The sequence below is a fragment of the Indicator indicator genome, unplaced genomic scaffold (genome assembly GCF_027791375.1).
Source record: "Indicator indicator isolate 239-I01 unplaced genomic scaffold, UM_Iind_1.1 iindUn_scaffold_57, whole genome shotgun sequence".
NCBI lineage: Eukaryota > Metazoa > Chordata > Aves > Piciformes > Indicatoridae > Indicator > Indicator indicator.
In genome coordinates this window covers 237680-257446 of record NW_026539190.1, presented here as the reverse complement: position 1 = coordinate 257446, position 19767 = coordinate 237680, and the positions used below count along the sequence as shown (strand labels likewise).

General features: G+C 50.9%; 1 protein-coding gene across 3 annotated transcripts in view; it reads left to right on the top strand.

The window, feature by feature from the left end:
- The window catches only part of NEDD4L (NEDD4 like E3 ubiquitin protein ligase), a 48584-nt gene extending 29043 nt beyond the window's left edge, over window positions 1–19541 (top strand). For all 3 annotated transcript variants that reach the window (XM_054398478.1, XM_054398479.1, XM_054398477.1), the window contains 17 exons: window positions 71–190; window positions 649–846; window positions 1911–1988; window positions 3495–3549; window positions 7068–7126; window positions 8947–9012; window positions 9680–9909; window positions 10538–10659; window positions 11256–11326; window positions 11882–11977; window positions 13333–13406; window positions 14366–14426; window positions 14869–14928; window positions 15304–15411; window positions 16107–16203; window positions 16650–16722; window positions 19337–19541. In XM_054398478.1, coding sequence (XP_054254453.1) covers window positions 71–190; window positions 649–846; window positions 1911–1988; window positions 3495–3549; window positions 7068–7126; window positions 8947–9012; window positions 9680–9909; window positions 10538–10659; window positions 11256–11326; window positions 11882–11977; window positions 13333–13406; window positions 14366–14426; window positions 14869–14928; window positions 15304–15411; window positions 16107–16203; window positions 16650–16722; window positions 19337–19439 — 1671 coding nt within the window. In that variant the 3' untranslated portion in view covers window positions 19440–19541. The remainder of the gene's footprint in view (window positions 1–70; window positions 191–648; window positions 847–1910; window positions 1989–3494; window positions 3550–7067; window positions 7127–8946; window positions 9013–9679; window positions 9910–10537; window positions 10660–11255; window positions 11327–11881; window positions 11978–13332; window positions 13407–14365; window positions 14427–14868; window positions 14929–15303; window positions 15412–16106; window positions 16204–16649; window positions 16723–19336) is intronic.
- The last annotated feature ends 226 nt before the right edge of the window (window positions 19542–19767 follow it).

The window sequence follows — 19767 nt, the reverse complement described above, 5'->3', positions numbered from 1 at the left end:
TTTCCAAGTGTCCTGGCTGCCTGAACTGTGCTTCTGACTACTTGCTAACTTGGCTTTCCTTCTGAGACAGCTTGCAGAAGATGGCATGGTGGGGTCAGCAGCAAACAGCAGCAACCATTTAAGTGAACCCCAGATCAGGCGGCCTCGCAGCCTCAGCTCCCCCACAGTAACCCTGTCGGCTCCTCTGGAGGTGAGAAAGGTCCCTTCTGTCTGGCTTCTTATTCCTTTGCAGCTGTGCAGCACAGCCACTAATGACACTGCAGTTCTCCATTAGGATCTCTGCCCTGTGCAGCACAGCCACGGAATGCTGTGTTCTGTACGATTAGCACATCAGCTGCACATCTGAAACGCAGCACTCGGAGCCACAACAACTACAGGGGTGTAAAAGCAGAGCTGTGTTCTAAGTGAAACCCTTGGTGCTGGTGACTGCTGGAAGTACAGCAGCAACACATGCAGCTGCGTGTGCAGGATGGTAGAGTTAGGATGCTGAGTGTGCTCTGTGGCCTTTCAGAAGGGTGTTCCATGTCTGGTGTTCCAGGGGCTCAGTCCCAGCGCTTCGCTCCTGCAGTAACTGCTCCTGGAACCTGCAACTCCTGCCTGTGAGGCTGAGTTTCACTCATCTGCCAAACTTCTCTGTTCCCCCCGCAGGGAATCAAGGACTCTCCGGTGCGCAGAGTGGTGAAGGACACTCTTTCCAACCCCCAGTCTCCACAGCCCTCCCCTTACAACTCCCCTAAACCACAGCACAAAGTTGCACAAAGCTTCCTTCCTCCTGGCTGGGAGATGCGAATAGCACCCAACGGGAGGCCCTTCTTCATTGATCACAACACTAAGACTACCACGTGGGTAAGAAGCTCCAGACCATGCACTTTAAATCACTTACATGCTTCTGTCTGCCCCCCACTGTGGGCACCGCACTTCCCTGGGGAGCCTGAGGGGTGTTGCCAGGGATTTCACTGAGCCCTCCCTGCAGGCACCACCAGCAGCTCACCTGTGAGTGATTGGCGCCACCACTGCTGCACTCAGGGCAAGGAAACTGCCTTGTTCCTGTCCCCTAGCTTTTGGGGCATTTCTCCATCACATGCCATGCAGCAGTGCCCTGCAGTTGGCATCTGACCTTTGCATAAAGACAAGCCAGTGCCTGCCAGCACCAGCTGTGGGCTTTGGAGGTGCACAATGCTGTGGAGCTTTGGGCTGCAGAGCCCGAGGCTCTCCATCCCTGGATCTGACAGTGACTGGCACTGCTGGTTTATCCCTGGGATGGGTGCTGCCCCTTTAGCAGACTCCAGTGATGCCTTGGGTTTATGTCAGCACACTGCATTTCTTAATTCTGCACTTGTGGCCCACAGCCTGAAGGAGTAAAATTACAGCAGGGTAAAAGAGAGACAAACAGCATTGCTTCTCATCCCTGAAAGGGATGTGCACTTCCATCAGCTAGGCACCGTTCCAGCTCCCAGTCAGCACCACTTATGTATTGGCAGCAGTGTTCCCAGGTACATGTGGGGAAATGATGTGTCTGGGATGCTTTGCCCCTTTCTGCCTCATTTGGACATGGATCTAATGACAACAGTGCATTAGCAGAGCTGTCAGGAGCCCATTTCATCCTTTCTGAGCCCTTAGTGCTAGGAGGGCTGGTTCCCTCTCTAAGAGCCCAGATGTGCACATGTTCCTGAAGCCTGGCCCTGGATGCAGCACACCCCCAGTGCTGTCACTAGCTCGTGGCAGTGCAGGGATCCTGATGGAGCATAGCACACCTCCAGATCCGGAATGTTCTGTCATGTCTAGGTGGTTTGGGTTAGTCTCAAAAACTCAAGCAGTAACTGTAATGCAGGAAGAGTTCCAGGTAGTTGTGTGCTTAGCCTGTAGACCTGACTGGACCTGCTGGATTTACAGTTCCCTGTTTCTTACAGGAGGATCCACGGCTGAAATTTCCAGTGCATTTGAGATCAAAAGCATCCCTGAACCCTAATGATCTGGGCCCCCTTCCTGTAAGTGGCCATGTGCTGTTGTGTGTACACACATACACCTCTCATTGCTTCTCTTGGGGTATTAAAGCTACCAGAAAGCTTCCCTGGGACCTGCCACAACTCCTCTGGAGCTGGGAGCTTTGCAGACACTGGCTTGGGTTTATCTTGATGTACTTTTAGGTGGTTACCTCTTGCTTGAGGGGGAAATGGAGCAGATTGTTCCAAGGGAGCTCCATCAGCATGTAAAGGCACTCAGGAATCAATTTCTGCTACCACCTCTGGTCAGCCACCCTCCTCTCAAACACCTTGCAACCCACTACAAAACCCCTTCCCTTGTGCTCGAGTGGGGCTGTGCCGTGTCAGTCCCTGTGCAGCTGAAGGTACCTCCTGCTTGCAGCTGGTCCTTAAGAACACAGCTGTGGCAGCAGCTGCTCTGTTGCAGCTCTGAGCTACTCCCAGCATGCCTCGCCTGGCACAGGAGTCCTGAGGGCAGAGGTGAGGCACACAGGGTGAGCCCAGGAGAGCCTGGCATGCCCCACTGCAGACACTGTTACTGACAGAGCTGCCCAGCCTGGCAGTCCATCTCAGAGAGCTGGGAAGGGCTGCAGAGCTCAGTGGGCTCTCGAAAGAGGGGAAGTTCAGTCCCTTCTCATCTGAGGCTCAGCCACAGCATGAGCCAGCCTGGGCAGCCCTTCAGACACTGCCCCTGTCTGCACTGTGATGATTTGGAAGGTGAGGAAAGCGGCTGGATGAGGAGGGAAGAACTGAGGACTAGAGCGGTAGGTTGAAAATTCCCCCCTGCATAAAATTGCCAGACCAGCTCAGTTGGAAAGCAAATTAAGCTGTATTTACAAGCAAAGCTACAATCTAAAATATGAAATGCATGAATATGTACAAAATACACAATATTTACAGGCATTTACAATTTATAGACAGCACAAGAACACCCCTGGACAAAACCAGGGGCCTACCAATAGCTTCCCCTCCCTGCTCCCTTCCCTCCCCCTGTACACCAGACGAGAAAAGAGCAGAGAGTTGCTGTTAGTTCTTAACCACAAAAAGGTGGCATTGGAGGTCAGCAAAGCCAGCAGAAGCATAAGTTAGTATCTGCCAGAGCGAGGAAGCCGAAAAGAGAGAGTTAGCTTATACAAACTAACTTTGTTAGTAGTCAGACCATTTGGGCTATTTAGAACTTAGCAGTGTTTTCCCTTTTACTTCCAATGGTGATTTATTTACATTCTACCACTTTCTGTTCAAGATCTGTCGAAAATTTTCCAGGCACAGCCTGAAACTACCACAACTAGTGTCCACTGATGGCTTTGCTGAATGCAGCCTGCCTCCCCAACCAGCCAGTTCTTTGCATCTCCCTAGAGTTTTGGCTGGGAAACAGTACATCTGTGATGCTTTTGTGTGGTCTGCCTCCCAGGCCTCTCTCGGGCAGTGAAGCAGGGGTGGGTGATGTGTGGCTTCAGGCTAGGTGAGAGTGGCACTAACTCACTTCTTGTCTCTCCTCATTTCCCTGTTCAGCCTGGCTGGGAGGAAAGAATCCATCTGGATGGAAGAACCTTTTATATAGACCACAGTAAGTAAGCAGCCAGGTACTGCAGCAAGTAGACAAAGGGAGGCAATCGATATCGAAGTGAAAGCTTTACAATTTTACTCTTCATTTAGGAAGCCAGGTGTTGATATGTGGAGACATTGATACCAGAGACTTAGTGCCCTCCTACGGTACTGTATGTTCACTGGAAGCTTGCTTTTAATTGGCTCATCAAGCTTTGTCCCTCTCTGACTTGTGAAGCATTAACATCCCTCTCTGTGGTTTCTTTTGTTCTCGTTGATATTTTGGATTCGTTGTTGTTGTTGTTGATGATCCCATGGCTTATTTGCACTCGGTGAATTAAAACACACACTAGGAATAGAAAATAAGATGAGAAGAGACCATATAGCCACAACTGCAGATACAGGCAGTGGAGAAGTGAGCGCTGCTACACTCTCTTTCCTCTCCTGGAAGGCCTTGTGGCAGTGCAGACTCTGATCTTATTTCCTATTTACGGCATGTCAGCTGCACCCAGCCCATCGAGCTGATCCAGTTCTGTTAGTGGAGTTCTAGTGCAAGTGATGTCTCGTTGTAGCGTGTCTGACGACAGCATCCGGACCGCTCTGTGAGTTGGTGTTGTTGCTTGAAGGAACCCAGAAAGGCTGGGCTGTTTCTGCTCCTTTTGTTCTTCAAGGCTTCTGTAGTCAGAGATTTCTGCTGGTGGCATAGACCTGACAGAAACAGCAGGCTCACAAACCTGGGAAGAGGGCACACAAAACTATTGCAGCTACCTGGCAGTGTTCTGTTTCTCCTCTAGCAGCACTGCCTCTGCGGCTTTTCTCTCTGCATGGATGGCATCAAATCAGCATTAGGAGACTGTCCCTGAAGTCACGCAAGGGTCTAAACAAAGGTCAGAACTAAGACACTCAGCCAGCACAAGACTGACCTCTTCCAGGCACCAGTACACAATTGCTACTCCTCATACCTTCTGTGATTGCTTTTCCCAACAGACACCTGGAAACTGAAACATGGCAAAAGTCTCTCAGCTGCTGCCACTGAGGAGGCACAGGATAAGGCTCTCATTTAAAACACGTGCAGAACTGTTCAGCCTCCCTTACAAAGCTGCTGAAGCCTGTGTTAGTCTCTGAGAGTGAAGGGGATGTCAGAGCTGTGCACTGGAGCTCCCCCAGAGCTGTCCTAAAACTAAATGGATTTGCATTTGAGCTGAGGGGTTTTAGCCTTTTCTATAGCAGCTTTTTTATAATGCTGCTGTTTGGTCTCAGCCACTGCAGTCACAGTGCCAGCAGCTGTGCCCATCCCCAGTGTGCCAGCCTCAGCAGTGCCTTGCTGTGGCCTCAGGCACTCTCTGCTGAAGAATCAGGAGGCAGCCAAGGTAACTAGAAAGAGACAGCCTTGGCCAGAGGTTCCCCAGATACAGCCTGTGACCCTCTCTGCCCTGGTGTACCAGTTGCAGCTGTTGTTGTCACCCCTGAGAGAGGCAGGCAGTGCAGACACTGCTGTGGAGGGCGGAATCTCAGCTGCTAGAGCCAAGCCAGGTACTGCTTGGCACACAGTGGCCCCAGAGGGTTTAGCTTTTCACTGTCAGCAGTTGCAGCCTTTGCAGGGGTCAGTCTGGCACCAAATGCCAGAGTCTCTGGTTTTCCCTACCACTGGTGCTTGGCAGTGAATCCATGCCAATCAGCATCATTTCCCACCCACAAGCAAAACCACCTTCTGCACTGCCCAGGAGCCCTAGAGGAGGTCACCTCCCTACTGGGAGGCATCCTGAAGGAACCCACACACGTCTTTCAGCCACGGGCAGAGCAGTTCCTGGTGGGTGACTGGCAGAGGGATGGATACACTCAATGGGTTCCCCTCCAGTCTGCCCTGGATCCACCACTCTTTAATAGATGGAATAAATGAGGGCATGGGGTGCTTAGTGCAGCAGCAGACAGCAGTGGAGGAGAGGTAGGAGGAGAAATGCTGCTGTAGTGCAAAGAAAGGTGAAAGTGCTGCTCAGAATGGGAGTTTTGCTGGAAAAGGGCAGGAAAAATACCATCAGCTGGACATGAGTTACCTGAGCCTGTGAGGTGTCTAAGAGCTGCAGTAACCTTTCCAGTCTCACCAGCACAGGCAGCATCTCAGTGACAATGACTGTCCTGTGTCTAGTGCTGGGGTCTAAACTTCCAGAACATGGTGGAGCACTGGGAAAGGGAAAAGAGGAGAAGAGGGGATCCTCAAGGGCCCTAGTGCCTGACTGATGAGGAAAGGCAGGGAATTGTACGTGTGTGGAGGCTCTGGACAGATGGTAGGCCTTCAAAATGTGCTGCACAAGGAATGAGCTGGGTAAGACAGAATCTGGAGCTGCAGTTCCTCCACCATTTCTGAGCACTTAAGTGGACTTGATGTGTAAGGGGAAACCAAACAGTATTTGAGTAGTCAGTTAAGTGATGACAGAACAGATTTCTTGAAGTGCTTTTGGTCCTGTTGAATTTTCTTAACGTTTACCAGCTGCCACCTTTCCAGTCCCAGCCCCTTTTACAACATCCTGGGGTGCTCAAAGCTGATTGGTCTTCTCCAGCTGTGGAAACATGCCAAATACTTGTGTTTTGATACAAGTGGGCCTGGCTCTTTGCTTTTACCTACAGTGGCCACAAAAACTTTTCTTTTCAAGGTTTCAGGTGTTCACTCCCAAACCTAGGAATTACAGGACTTAAAACCAGGATTACCTTGCTAAACCCCTGCTGACAGCACAAGGCAGCTGTAACACATGGAGGTGTAGTTACAGCCCTGTCAGGAAGGGAGTAGATGGCTTCAACCTTGCCATTGCAGGGGGCACTAGTTTGGTTTTTGGAGCTTTGTCTTGTTGCAACATCATCATTTTGTTGTGATTCTGTTGTGTTCAGAATCTTGTGAGGAGCAGCTGTCTGGAGGTGGGGAGAGTCCGAGCATGGTCCTGTATAACCTTACCATGGCACCCTCCTGGTGCTCCTCAAAACCATAGACAAAAGAGCTGGATTCTGCCTGAGCCTCCTTTGGTCAAACCAGAGTCATCTCTTACACCTTGCCTGTACTGGTTTGCCTCCCTTCGTGGCCCTATGACCTCTTCATTAAGTCACAGACTAGGACTTTGGGTTTTAAAGAGACGTTACCCCCTCCACATTCCAGTGCAGCCTGCTAGAGGTACCACACCCTGTATCCAGCATCTCCAAGACCTAAGCCTAGCCTGCCAGACAGGGTTTTGGGGTTGCTTTCCCTTCCAGACATGGAGTCTGTGTACCTCTGACAGGGGTCAAACCCATGGCCCACGGCTGTTCGCCTACAGCCACTGCGCACTAACATGACAGTGCAAGCACAATGCATCCTCTTGTAGGTTTGCACCTTTGAGTCAGCCTTCTCAGCTAAGCAGTGATGGGCTCTGGATGGAGATGAGGCTGCAGCCTTTCTTAACCCTGCAGAACTAAGCTGTGGAGCTGGTAGGGCCAGCAGGGGTAGGGAGCCAGAGCAGCCTATGTGCGGCTGGAGCAGAGGGGTGACGGCAGCGTTGCTTTTGTTCTTGGCAGATAACAAAATCACGCAGTGGGAGGACCCCAGGCTGCAGAACCCTGCCATCACCGGCCCCGTAAGTACTGCTGGGGGCTGGGCCTCACCTGCCTTCACTGTGGGCCGGGCTGCCGGGGTGCCTGTGGTCCAGAGCAGGATCTGGGCTATCTGGGGATCACTGGGATGGTTGGAACTGCAGTGCTGTGCATGCATTCCCAGGCCAGGCAGCAGGCTCCCACTCGGATGGGTTTGGAGGCTTTCCTGGCAGTAGCTACCTGGCAGGGGAGTTTCTCCTGCCTTCTGGTGTTGCCATGAGAAGTTGGCTTCTGCCTCGGAGTTGTCTGGGAAGCACAGATAGATTACTGGCAGGTAGGACAACAGATCACAATTGCAGATCAATATGGGTATTTCAAAGTACCAATGTGTGTAGATGGGTCTTGGGGCTTGCTGTAACGCTGTAGGGATGCCTGCAGGAGAAATGTTCCTACTTCCCTGCCTTCTGGGGCACTACTGACTGACAATTTCACTGTGCTGTGCAGCTTGGGGGTTCTGCAGAGCAAGAAGCTGTTTCCACTCAGTAAGGCAGAGCTGTGACTGTGGTTCAGAACTTGAGGCCATCAGTTCTGAGAGATGTAAAGAGTCCCAGCCTTACAAACAATAAATGCTTTTACTGCATTCTCAGACCTTCAGCCACCACATACATGGAGAGATTCTTTGACCTCTTGTGCTGGTTTCTGATGGTCAGACCCTAAGATGTTCCCAGATGCCAGGAATACGTTTTTATGCTGGGCAAATGCCCAGGATGTCTGAGGGTCTCAGCACTCAGCAGCCTGACTGCTGCCTGGTGTCCCTGCAGTTGCTGCAGTTTATCAGCAGGGTCAGTGCCCTGCCTGCACAGCAGGCTGCTGGCCTGCCCATATGTCATGTACTGGCTGCTCCAAATACCCACACAGTTGGGCAGTGTGCTGTGAAACCCTCATGCTGCTTTGCCCAGCAAGGGAAGCACAGAGGGCAGAATGTCTGGGAACTGGTGTTCCCAGGTAATCAGGCTCAGCCATGATCCCCTTAATTCAGCAGCAGTTGTTTGTGTGGCTGAGTTTGGTTTCCTGAAGAGTCCACTTTACAGCCACCTAAGCATTAAGGATTCATCTTAACGCTTCTAAGAGCATTGGTGGTGCCGTGACAGAGCGGAGAGCTGCTCACACTGCACATGGTTCAACCACACAAACACTGACAGATGGTTTAATGGCTGCACTAAAGTCCTGTTATCATAGCAGGAAGATTATTTTGTTCTGAATGTAATTTTGTCATGGCTCCTCTAGAAATACTCCCAGCTACTCCTCTCACCTGCATCCACTCATGAAGCTACACCAAGACCAGCCCTTGCTTCAGGCCCCAGAGACTGAGCTTGGAGCAGAGCTGTGCACATGTGTTTCAGCCCTCAGGGAATTCAAACCCACTCTCTTGCTCCCAAGAAATCACCCTTCATCTCTTCAGCTGGCTGCTCTACTGGCTCTGCTCTCCCTTCTGTCCTGCCAGGAGAGCAAAGGGAGAGCAAGGGTGTAGGTGATGATCGAGGCTCTTGGATTACATTGATCTGGCATATTATGTTAAAGAACAGAACGAAGCCTTCTTCCTTCCCAAAGAGCCCACAGAGAATGAAGGAATCTCACTAAACACACAGCAGTTCCTGGTCAGAGCCAAGCCTGTGCTTCTGTTAGCTGAATCACAGCCCTGGCTTGTGGCCATTTTCTCCACTTTGCACTTGGAGCTGGGGAAACAGGGAGGCTGTGGCTGCTGTACATCCTGCTGTATTAGCTGAGCCTATAGCATGTCTACGAGTGCCTGTTTAAGCAGTGCTAGAACAGCTGGTGAGAAGCTTGTGATTATCTCCCACAGGCAGTGCCCTACTCCAGGGAGTTCAAGCAGAAGTACGACTACTTCCGGAAGAAGCTCAAGAAACCAGTGAGTAGAGCCCTACTGCCCACCGCCCCAGCACGGGCACACACTGGGGTACCTGCCTCTGGCACACTTGCAGTGCTCCCTGACTGTGCTGCCCTTGAAAGGGTTTGAGTAGGAGCCAGAACAGTGAAGCAAACTTGTGAGTGATGTCTCAACAAAAAACCTCTCCAGACCTCTAGGTCTCACAAACCCAAGGCAGTGGGGCAGTGACTGATGATTTATTCCCTATCACAACTCAGACTAACTGGGATGTTACTGTAGAGCCTTTAGGCTGAAGGGTTGAGGGTTGAGACTTTACCTTCAGCAGCTGACTTGGAAGGGCAGAGCTGGAACCCAGGGCAGAGCAGAGCCCGCAGTGACGCTGATCTGGCATAAGCCTCCGGTCTTCTTATCCTGTGGAAACCAGGTTCTTCAAGGAACCCCTGGAACAGAAAAGGGGTCATATTAGTTTGCAAGGGATGTGACTCATACCTGGCAGGCAGCTGCCTTGCCTGTCCTTACCTGTTTATTGACAGCTCTGTCGGGCTCCTTGAGTTTTGGCAGTGGGTGCCAAGCAGCCTCTTACTTGTCAGGAAAGAGCAAGGGGAAACTTTACACACCAGGTGTCCAGTCTGTCACTTATCACCCTCTGTTGAAGCTAACGAGGATACCATGATCTTCTTTCACACAGGCTGATATTCCAAACAGATTTGAGATGAAGCTACACAGAAATAACATTTTTGAGGAGTCCTACAGAAGAATCATGTCCGTGAAGAGACCTGATGTGCTAAAAGCCAGGCTCTGGATTGAATTTGAGTCGGAAAAAGGACTTGACTATGGAGGTGTGGCCAGAGAGTGGTTTTTTCTCTTGTCCAAGGAGATGTTTAACCCTTATTATGGTCTCTTTGAATACTCAGCAACGTAAGTGGCCATTAAAATATTTGTTTCATAAGAGCTACGCACTAGATGTTGCAGAGAGCAGTTAGCAGCTCTGTGAGCAACCCAGCAGTGCAGATGAAGCTGTTACTGTGCTAGGTGAGGAGGGGCTTCCCCGTTGCAGGTGTGGACATCAAGCTCACTGCTGTAGGAGGTGCTGAACAGATTGTAAAGGGGCTGGACAGAGCCTCTTGCCTAACCTGGGGGTTGGGTGCCAAAGAGAATCCTACAATTTGAAGCCCTGACGTTTGGTTGTGGAGAGTGAAAAGTGAAGCCCTATGGAGAAGGACAGCTTAGTTGAAGTTCTCCTTCCATTAAACACGTTTGTTTGCATTCAGTGCTGCCAGGCTTTACCCTTAGGGCAGCACAGCCCTCTTGCAGATGTCACCCCACAAGAAGGACTTTAGCCACCTTTGTCAGGTGGTCACTGCAGTCATAACAGGGCAGGTTCAGTTATGGCAGCCGCCCCCAGCCTGGCCAGAACAGGTGGATAGAGTCCATTAGCAGACTGCAACAGGAACTGGCCCCGAGCTCAGCTGACTGACTGACATATCTAATCGCTGTTCTTTAAAGGCATGGTCATTTAGCTGTTTCTTTTCTTTCCCCAAAAAAGGGACAACTACACACTTCAGATTAATCCTAATTCAGGTCTCTGTAATGAGGACCACCTGTCCTACTTCACCTTTATCGGCCGTGTGGCTGGCCTGGCAGTGTACCACGGCAAGCTCCTGGACGGTGAGTTCCTGGGCTCTCAGGAGGGAGATGAGGGCTCCTGGAGAGAAAGTAATGGAGCTGCCACTTGGAAGCTGCATTCCTGGTGTGAATAGTGGTCAAAAATGACCTCTGCATTTCTAAATCCTCACTATCCCTGAAGGAAAGCCACAAAATTCACAGCAGCTCTCTGCAGGCAAGCCTGCAGCCTCAGCAGCTGTGTGGCTGGCAGCTGCAGCACGCTTTGATCTGGAAAATCATTCCTGATGGAATGAGAAAATACCATTTCTGTCTTGGGGATCCCACAGCACACACTTTAAGGCGCCCATGTTCTGTTAGCAGTGCAGGAAGTTCAGCTGGACAAGAGTGGCAGTTTGAAATTATTGAGTGCCTTGAGCTCAGCTCCACATCTTGTGTCTCTGCCATTAAACATTTTGGCCATGAGTGGCTGAAGGTCATTCATGGCAGAGCACTTGGAGCTGAGAAGCAAACGGCACGGGAGCAGTGCTGGGACTCAGCTGGCTCCCTGGGAAATGCCACAGTGTCTTAGCTCCCAGCACTCCTCCTGTGGCAGCCGGGGAGGCAGAGCCTGCAGCTGACACTCTTTCTTCTTTTTTTAGGCTTCTTCATCAGACCCTTTTACAAGATGATGCTGGGGAAGCCAATAACTCTGAAAGACATGGAGTCTGTGGTAAGACAACTTTTAAACCATCTGCAGTGATGTGAGCTTTTCCTTTGGGGAAACTTCTATGAGCCAACAGTTCCAGTAATGGTGGTATAAAACACAAAGCTGTGGCTGCAGCACTGCATAGAGACAGGCAGTTAGTAAAACCAGCACCAGTGCACTGCCAGGGTGCTGCAGAGGGACAGGGGAGAGGATCAGTGTCAGTTAGCAGGACTGACGATGCAGTCAGTCACTGCAGGACAGGATGGTGTCATGCAGCCGTGTGTATGTGCTGCTGGAAAGCATGCAGATGTTTTCTACCCAGTTCTCACCACTGCACAGTGACCCAGGGCGCTGCAGCCAGTCCTTGTGCTGCCAGTAGTGCCAGTGTGAGGCAATTAACAAAAGTCACCTCAGGCCAAAAGTGGACATGAAGTGACCCATCCCAGCCTGCTTTACAGTAGCTGTGCAGTGACTCAGTGCTCATCCTTCCAGTGCCTTTGGGTTCTTTTTGTCACCTGCTCAATTTAGAGCACTCAATTAATATTCCCATCCTCAAACATGTTTAATTGTGGTCTGCAGGACAGCGAATACTACAACTCCCTGAAGTGGATCCTGGAAAACGACCCTACAGAGCTGGACCTCATGTTCTGCATAGATGAGGAAAACTTTGGACAGGTGTGTAAAGGTTTCCATGTTGCTATTGGCTGAGGAGTGTCTCCTGGCTGTGACTGAATGCTCACGGTCAGTGTAGACAGACTGTGGATATCTGCCTCTGTTCCTGCCTGCACGGCCTCCGAGACTGGGAATGCCCAGCAGGAGCTGATATTCTCGGCAGCCAGCAGCGTGCCCTCCTGAAAAAAGCTCCTCACTAGCCTTGGCCTGGGACTGTCTGGGGCTTAGAAGGCTGCAGCTGACCTCACAGGACAGAGGCAGGATCGGAGTCAGGGAGGTGCTGTGTTCGGTGCCTTTGGTACACTGCAGCAAAGGGCAGCAGGCCTGTTTAGAAGGGTCCCATCTATGTGTAGCTTTCTCCATCACACAGGAGACACGTTCCACAACTGATGGGTAAGGAGCTGGGGGCAGAACTCTGCAGGAGGAGCTCTAACTACAGCTGAGGGGACAGAGCCATATTAAAGCAAACTGCAGGCATCTGTCTGAGCTGCTGGCTGGACATCCCGTGGTGCAGATAACTCTCTTGTGCTGTAATTTGAGGGCTAAAGCAAAAAAAAACATGAGTTTGTTGACAGGAGTTTGGATCTTACCTGCCTGCCATGAATGGCCTGGGGTTTCCTCCTTTTCAAGCTATGGAGCTGGAGCATTTTGTGATGCATGCACACACATAGTGACTGTACAGAGCAGACTGGGTTTGTACAATATTGGAGCTCAGTAATACTTGTGTCTCTTAAATTTCTTTGCTTTTAGGCTTTTGTGACCTTTTTAAGTGCCCTTGTTTAAGTCTTAGGCCCACTCCAGCCCCTGGGCTGGAGGTAGCACTGCTGATGTGGCCCACAATGCCTTCCGGAGAGCTGACTTCAGCCTTCCAGTGCTTCCAGGGCCTAGGTGCAGTGTGCTCTCAAGGCAACAGGAGGGTTTCAGTTACACAGTCAGGGAGAACATCAAAGCCAGAGAGTGAAAAGCTTCTGTACCACACTGAGGTGTTTGCTGGAAATTTTTGTCATCATCTGTAACAGTTTAGCTTCAAATTAGCCTTAGCCTTTCACTGCAGAAGGTTGTTCTCTGACTCCAGACGTACACCAACTTACTTGGAGATACTTCCTGCTCCTCTCCAAAGTTTTGTGGACCTCAAGTAGCTAATTGTGGTGTTGCCAGCAAGGCTGATTTCTGTTAGCTTACAAAAGATGCATCTAATCCCAGAAGAAAATAACAGTGTTGGGGAGATGCAGGCAAATGTCAAATGGGCAAAGCCTCAGGTGGCTCAGCAGGAGAGGGACAGAAGAACTGCTTGGAGGCCAAGCAGGTTCTGAGAGAAATGTGTCCTGACGTGATGTTGTGTTTGGGTTTTTGTGCAGACATATCAAGTGGACCTGAAGCCCAACGGGTCAGAAATCATGGTCACCAACGAAAACAAAAGGGAGTACATCGAGTACGTACGCGGCGGTGGGCCTGGTCCTGCCGGGGCAGCTCCTGCGGCCTGGCCTGCGCTAGTGTCGGGCAGCCCTGGGGGAGACAGCTTTGCTGTTCACACTTTGCACCTGGCTGCTTCAGATCATCACCAACCTTTCTCTTTCACTGGAGGGCACAAAGGAAGAGGTGTTTGAATAGCTGTGGGCCAAAATGCAGAGCCCAGCAGGGTTTACAAGGAGAGAACTCTTCCATGGCTAGGCAGGGGCTGTATAACCTGAGTCAGCACTTGGCTGTTCTGATTTGAAGATGATTAGTGCAGCCTGAAGTGTTCTACATCTCTCCCCACAATTCCCTTTGGTACAACTGTTGTAGTTGCTGTACTTTTAAAAGACAAACCAAATCGGCCAAGCCTTAGTTTAGGCTTACTCTTAGGCTTCCTCCATTTTTCTGCCTACCAGAATGGAAAAGCAGGAACTCATCTGCACTTGCTGGTGCTCCTAATATGGTAATAAATGACTAGTGCTAGGAAGGAGGGAAGGAGCTGGCGTTCTAGAGCCTGTGAGGTAGCTGTGCTCCTAGGGGTTAGCACTGAAAGAAAAGCCTTTGCTGTAGCTTTACTCGTCTGTTTCTGTACCTATGTCGCTGGTGATTTCCTCACCTTTTGTAGCCTTTGTATGGAAGGGTTAATTGCTCAGAGCTCAGGAAGGATAGAGTGTCTGCTCAGTCAGGTACCAATAGCAAGCTACCTGCCACTCTCTCAGTGCCCAGGCAAAGCCTGCTGCTGCACTCACCTGGCAACAGGAGGGTTAGTAGCAGAGGAAGTGGCAGGGCTACTTCAGAACCTGCTTGTGATGTACAACAGTCCTGGCTTTAACTGGGCCTTGGCTGAACTCTAGAGGAGGAGCTGAAAGAAGGGAGGTGGCTGACCTCTCTAAGCACTTTGTATCTTATAGTGAGTGGGGTTTGTTTCTCCTGCAGCCTGGTCATCCAGTGGAGGTTTGTGAACAGAGTTCAAAAGCAGATGAATGCTTTTCTGGAGGTAAGGCTCTTTACCTGCTTGTTTTCCCCAAAACACAGATTTTAATCATAGAATCATAGAAGGGTCCAGGCCAGAAGGCACCTCCAAAGGTCATCTAGTCTGACTTCCCTGCAGTCAGCAGGGACATCCTCAACTAGATCAGGTCGCCCAGGGCCTGCATATATCTTACACCTCAGTGTTAAGGGGGTGAGGATCTTTGAGTGCTTGTGTTTGAGTTTATAGCTTTCCCTCCTATAAGAATACACATAAGAGTATTTGTTCTTTCCCTGATTCTCCTTCCACCTGAAATTATTTTGAGCTTGAAATAATTTACTGATTAATGCTTTAAATTAGGGACTCGTACTTCAGCAACTCTTTCATTTTCAACCCCCTCAGCTCCTGTTAGATAAAAACTGAATTTTACATGGTAGGAGACTTTTAATTTTGCTCTGCTCCCTTTCAGGGATTCACAGAACTTCTTCCTATTGATCTGATTAAAATTTTTGATGAAAATGAGCTGGAGGTGAGTTTAACATCCAGAAACAACACTCGGTAATGCTCACCACAGGCACGCTGTGTTTCAGGCTCACATGTTATGATTTTCAGACACAGAAGTTTTGCTGATAGTGGGAAATGAGATCTTTCTCCCCAGTGAATAAATCTGTTAATCACTAAATAGCACAACCTGTGGTAATTCTGTAAAGCACAGCAAAGTGCAAGTCTGTAGCGAGCTGGTCTGGTGGGCTTGCTTGAACCCCTTCCAGCCCTGCTCTGAGCTGAGCAGCACGCAGCTGGTGTGCCTCTCCAGAGCACTGCCCGTGGGTCAGGGCTCACTCTGAGCTGTGCTTTGCAGGCACGGGCAGCACACCCTCGTTCACACATGCCCTTCCCTCCCCAGCTGCTGATGTGTGGCCTTGGTGACGTGGATGTCAACGACTGGAGGCAGCACACAATCTACAAGAACGGGTACTGCCCTAATCACCCTGTTATCCAGTGGTTCTGGAAGGTAAGCCTGCTGCTCCTCCAGTGCTCTTGGGAGGCTGCAGGGAGAGCTGTGCTGCGAGTGAGAAGCTAGTCTAGTAACAGACCCCAGGCAGGAGCTATAAAAAGCCTTTTGCAGTGTTTGTGAGGTAAGGTACCTTGCAGAAAGCAGTGTCCCCAGAAAACCTACTGAAATGTTTTCCCAGGGTAGCTGTAGGTTTGTTCTTAAAAACATGAGCCTCTTCCAGTATGTGTGCCCTTCAGACTCTTGCTGGGTCTCTTGTCTCACTTCCCTGCCCATGGCAGGTATACCTGGAGACTCTGCATGTGTCACAGCCCCAAAGGTGCTGCTGCAGTGCCACACTGATCTGATTTTCTGTGCACCTTTGCAGCCTCTGGATTTGAAGGCTTTTCTGTACTGCCCCTCTTGGGCATATACTGTGTGCCATGGCCCAGGCAGGGACCGGTCACTGACCCTTCTGACCAGTGGCTCCCTGGGGTGTGCTGGTGACAACTGGCAAAGGATGGTGCCTCTTTAAGCAGAGACAAGCCAGTATGTGACATGTGTGCCTGTCATGGAATTGTCAGGGTTAGAAGGGACCTCAAGGATCATCTAGTTCCAACTGTTAGTCAAAGGTGGGCTACAGGCCAGTACAAGCAGTGTTTGTGCAGCTTGGTCTGTCGCAGTGGCAGCTTCCTGACAGTGCCCTGTGCCCCCAGGCCGTCTTACTGATGGATGCTGAGAAGCGGATTCGGTTGCTGCAGTTTGTCACTGGGACCTCACGTGTGCCTATGAATGGATTTGCTGAACTGTATGGTGAGCCCCTTTCAGCTGCCCCCAGCTCAACACTCGCCCTTGCCACAGCACTGCTGAGCTCTCAGAGCCTGCCTCAGAGCCCAGGGAGCACTGGGGCAGGTCCTGTGCGCTGTGGGTGATACAGACACTCTCCAGGAATAACATCCATGCCCTGTGAAGGAGGAGACTCCTGTGTGCTAAAGCAGGAATTCTGGGTACCGAGTCTTGATGTCTGAGCCTGTTTCCTGTGCACGGCACATGCCCCACACAATGGCAGTTAACAAGCTATGGAGCTTGCAAAAAGCAGCCCCATTCCTATTTGCTTTAAACTACTCTTCATTAAGAGTTTGCAGCAGCTAGGGAATCCAGCCTGCCAGTTATACAGCGTTTCATCTTAGAAAGAGTATTTAGGCAGTCTCTGTAGTGGCCACTGCTTCATATCCCCTGTGATTTTCATTTTCAATCAGGTTCAAATGGTCCTCAGCTGTTTACAATAGAGCAATGGGGAAGTCCTGATAAGCTGCCCAGAGCTCACACATGGTAAGTCAAAATTGAGACACTTGCCTCACTTTACTGTGCTGTTCCACTGCCAGGGAGATCCTGCTTCTCTAAGGGATTTTAGCTCTGGCTCATACAGCTTTGTATAATACAGCTGGTCAGTATTCAAGGATCACCTCCTCTGTGTCCAGGAGCAATGTGTACCAACAAAGAGGAAAGTAGGGAAGAATGCTAGGAGGCCTGCCTGGATGAGCGAGGAGCTGCTGGACACACTATCACTTAAAAGGAAACTCTACAAGGAGTGGAAGAAAGGACAGCTAGAATTGGGGGTATATAAGGAAGCTGCCTGAGCAGCAAGAACCCTGGTTAGGAAAGCCAAAGCACAGTTTGAATTGAATCTAGCCAGGGAGCTCAAAGGGAACACCAATAATTTCTACAGGTATATTAATGGTAAAAAGAAGCCTAGGGAAGGTGTGGACAAGTCACATGGAAAAGGCTGAGGTTCTTTACCTCAGTCTTCACTGCAGAGGCCTCCAGCCACACTCCTGGAATAGTCATGGAAGCTAATGGCAAGAACCAGAAGGAAGAACTGCCCATCATAAGTGAAGATCAAGTTCGTGATCACCTGAAGAACCTGAAAGTGTTGAAGTCCATGGGACCAGATGGGATACACCCACGGGTACTGAGAGAACTGGCAGAGGAGGTTGCTCAACCCCTCTCTATTATGTTCCAAAAGTCCTGGCAGTCTGGGGAAGTCCCCACTGACTGGAAAAGGGGAAACATAACTCCCATTTTCAACAAGGGTAAGAAGGAAGAACCAGGGAACTCCAGGCCAGGCAGTCTCACCTCTGTGCCTGGTAAGATCATGGAGCAGATTCTCCTGGAGGCACTACTGAGACAGAAGAATAGTGGAGAGGTGATTTGGTACAGTCAGCATGGGGTTACCAAGGGCAAATCCTGCCTGACAAACCTGGTGGCCTTCTATGAACAGGTGACAACATTAATAGATGAGGGGAGAGCAACTGATGTCATTTACCAGGACTTGAGCAAAGCCTTCCACACTGTCCCACACCATATCCTGGTCTCCAAACTGGTGACACATGGGTTTGATGGGTGGACCATGAGATGGATAAAGAACTGGCTTGATGGCCAAGTGGCTGTCAATGGCTCCATGTCCCAGTGGAGGCCAGGGACAAGCAGAGTCCCTCAGGGATCAGTCCTGGGACCAGTCTTGTTCAACATCCTTGTCAGTGACATGGACAGAGGCATTGAGTGCATCCTCAGCAGGTCTGCTGATGACACCAAGCTGTGTGGTGCAGCAGACAGGCTGGAGGGAAGGGATCCATCCAGAGGGACCTTGACAGGCTGGAGAGGTGAGCACAAGCCAACCTCATCAGGTTCAACAAGACCAAGTGCAGGGTCCTGCATCTGGGTCGAGGCAATCCCAAGCGCAAATCCAGGCTGGGCAGGGACTGGCTGGAAAGCAGCCCTGAGGAGAGGCACTTGGGGGTGCTGGTGGAGGAGAAGCTCAACATGAGCTGTCAGTGTGCACTTGCAGCCCAGAAAGCCAACCAGCAGGTCAAGGGAGGTGATTCTCCCCCTCTGCTCAGCTCTGGTGAGACCCCACCTGGAGTACTGCATCCAGTTCTGGAGCCCCTGTTACAAGAGGGATATGGACATGCTGGAAGGTGTCCAGAGAAGGGCCACCAGGACGATCAGAGGGCTGGAGGTCCTCTCCTATAAGGATGGACTGAGAGAGTTGGGGCTGTTCAGTCTGGAGAAAAGAAGGCTCTGAGGTGACCTTCTTGTGGCCTTCCAGTATCTGAAGGGGGCTACAAGAAAGCTGGGGAGGGACTTTTTAGACTATCAGGTAGTGATAGGACTAGGGGGAATGGAATAATGCTGGAAGTGGGGAGATTCAGGCTGGATGTGAGGAAGAAGTTCTTCACCGTGAGGGTGGTGAGACTCTGGAATGGATTGTCCAGGGAGGTGGTTGGGGCCCCATCCCTGGAGGTGTTTAAGACCAGGCTGGATGAGGCTCTGGCCAGCCTGATGTAGTGTGAGGTGTCCCTGCCCATGGCAGGGGGGGTTGGAACTGGATGATCCTTGAGGTCCCTTCCAACCCTGACTGATTCTATGATTCTATAAATGGGATACTCTGAACCGTGTGCCTGGATCTGTATGTACCTATGTGGCAGGCCAAGCACAGCCACTGGGTACCTGCACAGCTCAGGAGGGAGCAGGGCTGCTCTCCAGTGCCATGCTGCAGCTTCTTACCTCTTGCGGACAGCACTTGTTCTGCCTTCTGATGGACAGCATAAGGGCTGCAGCAATGCAGCAGATGTTCTGCCATCAGTGCTGGTGCACTCACCCCAGATAAACTCCTTCCACTGCAGCCTTTACAGTACAGACCTTTATGTGCAAGCCTTTCAGCAGTAACTGCTGCATGTTACAGTGTGTGAGAGCAGAGCCAGCTCTTCCCCTCCGTCACCCTGCCCTTGCAGAGGCAGCTGCTCATCTGTACCCAGCGCTGTCGTTCCTGGAGCCAGGACAGCCTGGCTGCAAGCACTGGCCAGTTAAAGCAGAGGGAGGCGCTTGGGCTCCCTTCCCTGCGCCCAGTGCTACTGTAAGTGATTCCCTTCTCCCTCCCCTGCAGCTTTAATCGCCTCGACTTACCTCTGTATGAATCTTTTGAAGACCTGCGGGAGAAGCTGCTCATGGCAGTGGAAAATGCCCAGGGCTTCGAAGGTGTGGATTAAGCGGCCATGTTTCCTCCCCTTGGCACCAGTTCTGCTGCCCATGGGCGTGTGCCTGGGCCTGGGCCGACTCTGGCAGAACGGTTGCACAGCACTGGTTCATGGAGCAAAGCCCGCGACCGTGCCCTGGTGCAGCCAGCGGGAGCTGTGCCCTGCAGGTGCCTTCCTGGCCTTCCCTGCAGCCGCCGACTGCTCCACGCAGACTCTGATCACATTTCAGCAGGACTTACTCTATTTATGTTGTGCCTCTGCAGGCAAAGCCCTTAATAAATATTTTACATAATTTCTAATGACAATGAATGGAATTAATCATTTTACAGATATAGTATTA